This window comes from Sorex araneus, chromosome 6, assembly GCF_027595985.1.
Source record: "Sorex araneus isolate mSorAra2 chromosome 6, mSorAra2.pri, whole genome shotgun sequence".
NCBI lineage: Eukaryota > Metazoa > Chordata > Mammalia > Eulipotyphla > Soricidae > Sorex > Sorex araneus.
In genome coordinates this window covers 27,959,752-27,970,800 of record NC_073307.1, presented here as the reverse complement: position 1 = coordinate 27,970,800, position 11,049 = coordinate 27,959,752, and the positions used below count along the sequence as shown (strand labels likewise).

The 11,049-nt window shown below is 39.5% G+C and overlaps 1 protein-coding gene across 1 annotated transcript in view; it reads right to left on the bottom strand.

The window, feature by feature from the left end:
* Positions 1-6,477: 6,477 nt before the first annotated feature.
* KIF3A (kinesin family member 3A) overlaps positions 6,478-11,049 on the bottom strand; it is a 65,196-nt gene continuing 60,624 nt past the window's right edge. Inside the window, exon 17 of the mRNA XM_055141899.1 lies at positions 6,478-9,612. Coding sequence (XP_054997874.1) covers positions 9,564-9,612 — 49 coding nt within the window. The 3' untranslated portion in view covers positions 6,478-9,563. The remainder of the gene's footprint in view (positions 9,613-11,049) is intronic.

Sequence of the window (11,049 nt, the reverse complement as noted above, 5' to 3'; positions counted from 1 at the left end):
GCCTTGCATGCAGACAACCCAGGTTTTGATCCCCACCTTTTCATATGGTTCCCTGAGTACCTACAGGAGTAATTCCTGAGTGCAGAGCCAGGAGTAACTCCTAAGCATTGCTGGGTGTGGCCCAAAAACAAAATTAAAGAGGAAAAGAGCAAATACAAATGTCAAATCAGAGCCTCACCCATGAGTGAATCTGCAGGAAAAACCCAGGTATGCAGGAATTGAAAACTCCAGGCTCAAAGGAACCGACGACCTTCCTTCCATCTCCCTGTTTTTCCAGTAGCTTGGCAGTCACCCCCACAGGCTGTCACTGGCACCATATACTCTCATTAACAGTCATGATCCAAGAGATTTCTCTTGGAAGAGAGAATAGAATGATATGCCATATCAATGCTGCCAGACCCCACAATGCCAGGCTGTTTTATTTGGGGCAACCTGGAGGAGGGGCCGGTAAGGTCCCTCCCTGCCCTAATGGACCAGCTGACCAGCTCCAGCAGCCAAAAATCTCCAGAACTCAACTGCTGCCATGCTCATGGCCACTCTCCTCACGCTCGAACAAGCCTCACCCATGAGTGAATCAATTTCTGGACTGCGAGGCAGTGAATGCTTACTTTACATCTCATACTTTAAACCACCAATACACCCAGAGCAGCACACCACATTTGATTGGGAAGGCAACCAATTTTAGGGGGTACTTTATTTATACAGATATAGATGTAAGCACACAAGACTCAACCTTCTTTTCCTTCTTTATCTACTTTTTTTTTTATTGAATCAGCATGAGATAGTTACAAACTTTCATGATTACATTTCAGTCACACAATGATTGAGCACCCATCCCTCCACCAGTGCACATTTTCCACCACCAATGCTCCCAGTATCCTTCCCACCACCACCTCCTTCCTCTGTGGCAGGTACTTCTTACTCTACTTTTGGGCATTATGGTTTGCAATATAGATACTAAGAGGCCATCATGTTTGGTCCTTAGTCTACTTTCAGCACACATCTCCCATCCTGAGCAATCCTTCCAGACATCATTGACTTAGTGGTCCCTTCTCCATCCCAGCTGACTTTTCCTCCAAAATGTGAGGCTGGCTTCCAAATCATGGAGTGATCTTCCTGAAGGCTCATCCTTTAACCAACATGTTACTAATCTCTTATAGAAGGGCTTTTTTTGCTGTTGTTTTTTCCCTTCTTGGGTCACACCCGTGATGCTCAGGGGTTACTCCTGGTGGTGCTTGGGGGAGGCCATATGGGATGCTGAGAATCAAATCCAGGTCGGCTGTGTGCAAGGCAAACACCCTACCTGCTGTGCTATCACTCCAGTCCCATTATAGAAGGGCTCAATGTCTCCGGGGTGAAATACAACAATCTTAACATACTTTCCTCTAAGAAACCTTTTTTGTCACTTCTTTTTTTCTTTTTGGGTCACACCTGGCTGTGCACTCAGGAACCACCCCTGGCAGTGCTCAGGGGACCATATGGGATGCTGGGATTCAAACCCGGTTCAGCCAAGTGCAAGCAAACGCCCTACCCGCCGTGCTATCACTCCAGCCCCCTTTTATGTCACATTTTTAATGGATTATTCATAACAAGCAATACAAAATAAATTATTTAAGTTCTGCTTGGGAGGCAGGTTTTGAGGTTCGGGGTGGAAATATGGTGATGGGAAGGTATAATGGTGGTGGGACTGGTATTCAAATATTAAATGTAATTAAATATTGTGAACAACTTTATAAAAATAAAATTAAAAAAAAAACAAATGTCAAATCATTGGAACTTGCCCTTTGAAGACATGGTATCTGTAAGAATATGGATCTAGTAACAGTGAATGAGCATTCTTTTCATCCTCACTAACACAACTAAAAACTAATACTACTAAAATTGTACTAAAACATGTAACATCTTTTTAACCCTTTCCAAATAAGGGAACAAATCAAAAGCCTAAAGTCTCACCCTGACCACAGCCAGTTTCACCCTGCCCACATAAAATACCAGCATGCCAGGGGCAAGAAGACAGTCATGGCGCCTTTGAAGGCCACAGCAAGAAATTTAATTTCCTCTCTTCTTTGATTGAGACTCATTTGCATTCAGTGGCTAATGTGAGCTGTAGTCTGCCACAGGATATGAGCTGTGGGTTCTAGTTTGTGTATGAAGCCAGGATGGTAGAGGAAAGGCTATCAAGAAGATCTAAAACATGCCATGGAAATGGTAATACAGGGCGTGGAGATGGCTCAAAGGCCTGGGGCAAATGCATTGCATACCAGAAGCCCCAAATTCAATTCCTGGCACGGCATGGTCCCGCCAGCACTGTCAGGTGCAGCCCTCCAAAACCAAACTGAACCCCCAAAAAAAGAACAATTGAAGGTTGTAGGCAGCTGTGTCATAAAGCTTCAGTAGTTAGAAATTAACCAACACTTCTATTAACTTGAGATGAACAGGTAATGTAACTTCTGATGTCCCAGGCTTTGGATAAAAACACCCAATGTTTTTATCCCAAAACATCCAATAATAAACTTCTGACATTACTAAAGTAGTGAGAACATGACTTAAGGACAACACACACAATAGCTGCAGGGCAACATCAAAATTAAATGAGAGTCGCCTGTCATTTAAGCCTGTCCATTTAAGAGACCTAGTCCCCATCCTACCCCCACCCCCTGCTGCTTCATGGGACTTGCTTTGGGTCTGTGTGTGAGCCACATGCCACTGAAGGCAGAGACTGAATTCTTCCCTCCCTGCTATCAGCAACTGTCATCCTTTCCTATATACATGCCCTCTAGCTGGCATGAATACTTAATATATTTTTTTAATGAAAGAAAAAAGGTTTTGCACAAAGCTGCAGTAGAATTTGTTGATACTGTTTTCATTTGCGCAATATCCAGCAGTGTCCAAGGGTTATTCCTGGATCTGTGCACAGGAGGCCCCTACAGCAGTGCTCAGGGGACTTTATGGATGCTGGGGATTTGAACCAGGGTCAGCCACATGCAAAGCAAGTGTCTTCCCTACTATACTATTTGTCCAGTCCTGGTTGAGTGTTTTTATTGAAACATTCTTGGGCCAGTTAAAGATACTGGCCTCTGAAGCTGGAGCGATAGCACAGCGGGTAGGGTGTTTGCCTTGCACACGGCCAACCCAGGTTCGACTCCCAGCATCCCATATGGTCCCCTGAGCACCACCAGGAGTAACTCCTATGCATCACCAGGTGTGACCCAAAAAGCAAACAAAACAAAACAAAAAAAACCAAACTGGCCTCTGATTAAAATGCTTCTTCCTGCTATTTGTCCAGGACAGTGTCCTCCCTCTCATGCTTTACCCTCCTCTGGGCATCTTGGTCAGCCTCTGAGTTGGTCAAAGTCCCCAAAGCCTCACAGTGAACACAGTGCTTGGCCATCCCCTGGAGCAAGTCACAGCACAGTTTATGAGCCCTCTGGCTTGGCTGTCAGGCCCGCACTGCCTTAGCTCCCTACAACTGTATTTCTCAACCTCTTTCCAACTGTAGTCTCCTTCCGAACTTGCTTCTTGCCCAAGATCCCCTGAACTATCAGTTGGCCCCCTCGGTCTTTGCCATGCCTCTATCCCTGGCCCCACTAGACACAATTTTTACCTGTGGCCCCCTTAGAATATTCTGGGGCGCACAGGGAGCCATACAGCTTTCTGTTTGGGAAATGCTGGTCCGAGTTAAAGACAAGCGTGCTTTGGTACTGTGTGCTGTCTGCATACCTGGGTAGCGGCTTGACTATGTGAATGAAAGAAAAGAAGGTAGATTTGTTCCCTGTGATGATGTTATATGCCAGCGACAAGTGCCAGCTGAGAGGAGAGGTCAGGGTTATTTCAGATTCCTGGATACAGGCATGGATGCCACCTACTCTCCACAAACTCTTCTCTAATCCTTCACCACCTTTGCAGGAGCTGGTTCCCTGGAATACAAATCTGAAGGATCCACTTCAAATTCTCTCTAGGTTGAGCTGGGGAGATGGGTCAGAGGTTGAAGCACTTGCCTTGCAAGAAGGTGTCCAGGGTCTGATTCTTGGCACTGCATGGCCTCCTGAGCACCACCAGGAGGAGTCCCTGAGGCAATTCTAGCCAGATCCTGGCCTATCTCTTCACTTTCAGAGCCTGACCGGCCACTTCCTTTACTCCACTTCAAATACACCACCCATGCACAGATAATCTAGAGTCTGGTGATTCTTTCTGCCTGGAAAGCCTTTTCCCACCTCAGTCAGCACTCCACTGAGAAACAGTCTTCTCTGAACATTCAGTGAGGCAGGCAGGTATTAGGCACGGTGCACATGGCGAGGGAGGAATGCCATGTCTGAGAGCTCACCATATCCTTCCTGTGCGCTGTCACCCTCTGCTTACACTGGCCCCTCTGCTCTGAGGCCGGCCAGAAGCTTTGCAAGGACCTTCTACCTTCTACTCAGCACTGTATTGGCACGTAGCAAAGAGGGAAAAGACGGACACGTAGAACATAAGGGCTACAACAGAAGAGAAACAAAACAGGATGCCTGGTGACCAGCAGGGTATAAGACTGGCAAAGTATTTCTGTAATGACTCTGGTACTTTTAGGTTGGGTTAGGCAATATCCTCTTGTTAAGATTGGTATCAACTCTGAGAAGTATTTCATTCAGTTGTAAAGTCCCAGTTAAATTTCTTTGTACAACTATAGAAATAATGCCTTTGATTAAAAACTAAAATTTCCCCAACCCTCAAAAAAAGGAATGGGGGAGGGGAGCAGGTGTGGAAGAATATCTGATGTGTTGAATTCTTTAGTCAGAGCCATAAAAGTGTTTGGGTAAGACAATGCGATGTTCTGATAACGTTGATAAAAGTAACTTGAAGATTGGGTCACAGGAAGCCCAAGATAAACGCTGAGAGGAAACAGGTTCTTTTTAAAGTAGCCTCTTCATAATCATTTTCCCACACATTTGTTCACCTTCCGAAGGAGGACCGAACACTTGATTTGCTTTGCAAATGAAATAGCTTATGAGACATACAGATAATGTCAAACGAATATAATTTAGAAAGCTGGCTTTCAGTTAGACTGCGGCTTCAGATGTCTGTTAACTTGTCGGCTATAACTGCACCTTACACTCTGGGTGTGTTTTTGTGTGCACCTGGTTTTGGAAGAGATTTCTGGAGGGCCTTCATGAAAACTGCAGGGGACAGTGTCCTTAGTTGCTTCCTGACAACATAGGCAATAGTAGGTCTCCTACGATGGCAACTGAGTGGCACTTGGTGAGGAGAATGACTGCCACAGACCCAAAGTCAGTTGGAGCTGCAGGGCATGTGGTGGCAGGTCCTACATATGTCAGGGCAGACCTTTCACTTTATTTTCACATTCTACAAACATGGAAAACCTTTACAAAAGTTGGGACAAAGAAGGGAGCCAGCCAGGCCTCCTCTCCACATGGCAAAAAGCACATGAAAGTTCTCTGAAGCTTGTTGACAAATCAAAACTTCTTAGTGTTTACTCTCTTAACAGTTTAGTACAGAAGGTAGTATAAATGTCATCAAAAGAATATGCAGTTAACAATCCCAGTGATGAAATTATTCTTATTATTTTGCTTTTTGGGTCACACCTGGCGATGCACAGGCATTACTCCTGGCTCTGCACTCAGGAATTACTCCGGGCGGTGCTCAGGGGACCATGTGGGATGCTGGGATCAAATAAGAGTCAGCCGCATGCAAGGCAAATGCCCTACCCACTGTGCTATCGCTCTAGCCACACGATGGAATCATTTTTTGAAGATAACTTAAGCTATGAAAAGTTTTGGAAAGAGATTATGATACTGTTTCTACTAAGAAAATTCTCCTCCTTTTATCACTTAGTGAGATGCACTCAAAATATATACCTCCAGTTTCTATTCTCAAGCACCCTTACCAAAATCTGAATGAAAGCATTTTTCATAGAAGCGAATTTGATCAAGAAAAAGTTTCTTTAAAAACATTTTTCTGGAGGCTCGAGAGACAGTACCACAGGTAAGTCACTTGGCTTGCACATGGCTAATCTGGTTAAATCCCCAGATGGTCCCTAAAGAACTGCCAGGGGGCTGGAGTGATAGTACAGCGGGTAGGACATTTACCTTGCACGCGGCCGACCCAGGTTCGATTCCCAGCATCCCATATGGTCCCCTGAAAACCGCCAGGAGTAATTCCTGAGTGCAAAGCCAGGAGTAACCCTTTTGCATCGCCGGGTGTGACCCAAAAAGGAAAAAAAAAAAAAAAAAGAACTGCCAGGAGTGGTCTCTGAGTGCAGGGCCAAGAGTAAGACAAAGTTGGGTGTGGCCTCAAAAACAAACCAAAAAAATCTCTCCTAGCTTTCTGTTTCATGATGATTTGTATTTAAAGATTCACTCACTAAGAATCTTTCTCTTAACCATATGAAGCTGAAAAGCTAGCACAATAAAAGCCTGCCTATTATATCAGGATGGAAGTAAACACAAAAATAGTTAAAAAAAAAAGCAGATCACTACTAAAGGCATTAGTAAAGATTTTTATTTATTTAACCATGCTTCATGTATACATACAATATCAATATATACAACTTGAACAAATACAATTTGTACATAAAATACAGTGAAAGTGTGGCTTTTGAAATAACTGCAACAAACTCATTTGTAATTTGTCTTTTTTGGCCAGTATACAATATAATAGTAATGCTACTGAAGTTATTAATGATTTAAATTAGTCAGACTACAGTATGAGTTCAAAGGCACTAAGAAGATCTATGTTTTAATCTAGCAGTTTTAGAACAACAAATAACTTAAAAGGAAAACAAACGCATACATTAAGAAACTGGGCAGACACTGGCGTAATTAAATGTAAACTCTACCCATTCCTTAATTCACAGCCCTGTAAGGAAAGAGAGTAACTTTCCTTAAGAATTAAAGGGAAATACATTTTTAAAATTTCAAATGAAAAAGCATCAACAACAAATATCAATCTGAAAGGCATAATCATAATTTTAAAAAATGTTACAGATGAAGTAGCACCACCCTCTACTCCAAAGTAACTTTCTTAAATTTGCTACCAAAAAAAAGTTCCCTTTTCTCAGAAAGTAGATGACATAGCTTGTCATATAAATTTTACTTAGAGAATAAACACATGGATACAGACCTCCCCACAGATTAATCTTATACTTTAAAAAGAGTCTTAAAAAAAACAAAAAACAAGAAACTGAGGACTACCATATTTTAACATCCTAATTATTAGTGTATAGTTACAGGGTATTAAAGAATATACCACAATTATTAACCTTCTACCAAGGCTCTTTTAATAAATAAGTATTTTTTATTAAAAGAAAAGAAAATATCCCTTTAATAACATACATATATATTTATGTGTGACACTCATTTTAAATCTACCTATTTCAAATAATGACCGATATTTTTTCTATATCCTTTCATGAAATTAACACTGAAGTTACAAAATATTTCATTTGTAGACATACACAGTAGATGTGAAAAAACCACAGGACTGCTATGACTGGAGCTAAGTGAATAGCAGTAAAATCAGCGTTACATGGATACTCCGGCCTGGCTCAAATGTTTAATTTTTGGTACTCAATATAATGAATATTTAATGCAGATCTGGTGTAAGCAATTATAACAAAAATGCTTTTAAGAAAGAAGGCTACTTTTAAAATGTCTCAATGTTTTGACTTGTTATAGATTTCTTTCTATTATTAGAAAAAAATCTAGCATAGGTTTAATATTTCTGTTTTAAAGATAATGCAAAAAATTATTCCTTTCCTAGTAACTGGATTGTTCAAGGCTAGAAACAAGCACTTTTATAAAGTATCCATCTTTTCTACTAGCAAAATTAAATTTTCTCTATATTAATTACTAACAGTTAAGTGTGCTTCTTTAATTGCCAAGATATTCAGCTTATACAAAGCTTTTATAAGACAAATTCAAGTTTTCACAGTACCTAAACAATGCCCCACAGAATAAAGTAATAAACTTCTAACTCCCTTATATACTACAAAGAAAATGATGCCAACTGAATAAATTCTTATTACCTAGAAAATAGTCACCAAACACAAGATATTTAGTACACAAACTTGGAATGTACTTTAACTTTATGGACACATTTTCACCACTGTTTCACAAATATACCATCTTCACTCACCTCACTCTATACACAGCTTTATAACTATAAACCAATATATAACCAAGTGTATTAAAAATAATGTTAATTTAATAAATACTAACCTGTAAAGTCTAAAAGTTTGTAACCAATGTTTAGGGCTAACTGGAAACATCTTAATAAGTATAGGACAAAGTAACTCTAAAAATAATTTCAGTAAGCAGTCAACAAAACAATTTTATCTACTACAACTTAATTACTATAAAATAAAATATTTTTTATTTATTATTATTTTTAATTTGGGGGCCACACCCAGCTGTGCCCAAGGTTTATTCCTGGCTCTGAGATCAAGGATCCCTTCTGGCAAGGCTGTGTGGTGCCAGGAATTGAACCAGGGTAACAAGGCAAGGGCCCTACCCACTATGCTACCTCTCTGGCCCTATTATTATTATTTTTTTTGAGTAATATGACCCAACAATTTATAATACAAGAAATTTAGGGAGCAGATTCTTTATATAAATAAAATAAAAACCAAAGTGTTTTAAAGACAAGTGATTAAAAGGTATTTTTCTTGCTTTGCTTCACTTTCTGGAAAATGGAAATCACTCCCAATTGGATACAGAGCAATTTCCATCAAAATTTAGAATTCAAACACAAGAACGCATTTACTTGTCACATCACAAAGTGAGTTTGAAAAGATGATACAAATACATGCAAATATCAGTGACAATTTTCTGTAACTATAGCGCCTTTATATTTAGGTACAATTCACTGTCTCAAAGGAACATGTAACCAGAACAAAAAATATATATTTGACTTGAACTCAATGTGAAAAAAGGCTGAGAGGTCCAGATAAAACATAGTCTTAAACTGTTTTTCAAACATGAATACATCCCAAAACTGACCATAAAATTTTCTATAGTAGATCTGTAAGATCAGACATCTCATACTTCAATTGCAATGAATGTTAAAATTAAAATAAGAACTTATTTAAACAGACCAGGTGGTTGTTAGGGTTGAATTATTCTTAAATATGCAGTTCATACATTCATATTTAACAGTACAACAAAAGACAATTAGATATGCTACTTTGCGTGCAAAAAAAACCCACCTTTTTTCTATTTTGAAATTCCAGTTATCTGAATATACAGTAGTTGGGTAAATTACTAACAGGCTTATGTATACATTTCAACTGCAGCTCTACAGTATGAGCTGCTCCTGCAACTTCCCTGCACAGTATAAGCAGAAGAGTAATATAATAATTTGAATGAATAGCAGTTGTACCAGTTTAATATGTTAGGTTAACTTTATATAGACTAAAAGTTTTTAGGCAAATTATCATTTCCAGTCTTACTCCATGATTTACAGTGTCCATTACTTAAAATTACACAAAAGTCATCAGTGTTTTAATGAAAGATTTTTGTCCAGGCATGAGAATGTCACTAATTTTTATTGTAACTTTAAGTCTGTAACATTTACTGGAGTAAAGAGTCAATTACAGTTTCAGGCTTTGCAGAACGCTTTCTGTTTAGAGAAAAGAAAAAGAAAACCATGAATGCTTTCTTAAAAGACTGAAATTCAAACATTTGTAGTAGATGCTATAGGGAGGTCATAGTCTAGAAGCAGACCACAGTTTAACATGTGTGACATGTTAAGAGATCAGTTCAAGCTTTTTCAACCTAAGGGAAAGCCATCCTGAGTAGGTGCCAGCACATGGTACGCCACCTAGAGTGGTGAACACTGAGTGGAAACACATCTCCAAATCTGCAAGTGGCAATGTGGGCTTCATGCTTGCCAGACCTAAGCCACTTAATTATCTCTTTCCCAGATGAGAGAGGTGCTCAAGTTGTAGATTTATTCAGTGAAAGTCAGGGACACAGTTAATCTGAGGCACCATCTCACAAAGGCATGCGTAAGAGGAACAGAACTACTGTATTAAGGTACCACACATATCATAATTTTACTTGGCACAATGAGTTATTAATTTCTAAATAGGAACATGACAATAAACAATCACATAGTATAATATCGCTGTCCCTTATTGTTAATATTTGCCTATGCTTAAGATCATCTATTGTTTTCTTAGAGTTTTCATAATATAGAAAGCTAACTCTGGCACACAGGTATTATGGTATGGTTCAGCTAACATTAGTTCACATGTATTTTTTAATTTTAATTTTTTAATTAACACACTGATGCTAGTGTGTACCACTGGTGGCTCACACTTGAAGATGGTTTAATGAACACAAACTGCAGCACTGGTGTCAACATGCTAAGCCAAAATAATACCTATTTTTAGAAATGAACACTCTGAAAAGAGTATCCAAAAACCTTATCAGATTATCTGCTTTTATTTTTCTTACCTAAAGTCATATGGTTTAAAAAACAGTGACTAAAATCTGAGCGTTCTCATGTAAACAATCCAGAATTCTAACATACTTTTAAAAATAGTAAGATTCACAAACAATACTAAACTACTATACAAACTAGTGACATGGTAGCAGCCACTCATAGTAGCAGAGAGAACACTATCCAGTTTTCAATAGTCCCTACCACTGGCTAACTTTTTATTGGAAACACCACTTGTCTTACCACTTTCAACCACTTGCATTATTATTTTTCTTACCAGCTACAGAGTTAAGAGGAAAACATGTCTATTAAAAGTATAAATGTAAAGGGGGTCAGAGAGGTAGTACAGAGCATAGGGTGATTTCCTTGCACACAGCTAACCCGGATTTGACTGCCAGCATCTCATTAGGTCCCCCACACTCTACCAGGAGTGATCCCGAGTGCAGAACCAGGAGTAAGCCCTGAACCCTGCAAGGTGAGGCCCCGAAACAAGCAACAACAACAGCAAAAGATATAAATGTGAAAAATCCATAAGGATTCTTATTTATTTGAACTGATTTACTTTATTCATTAATATTACATGCATGACTTCTTTTGATATATAAGAAAATT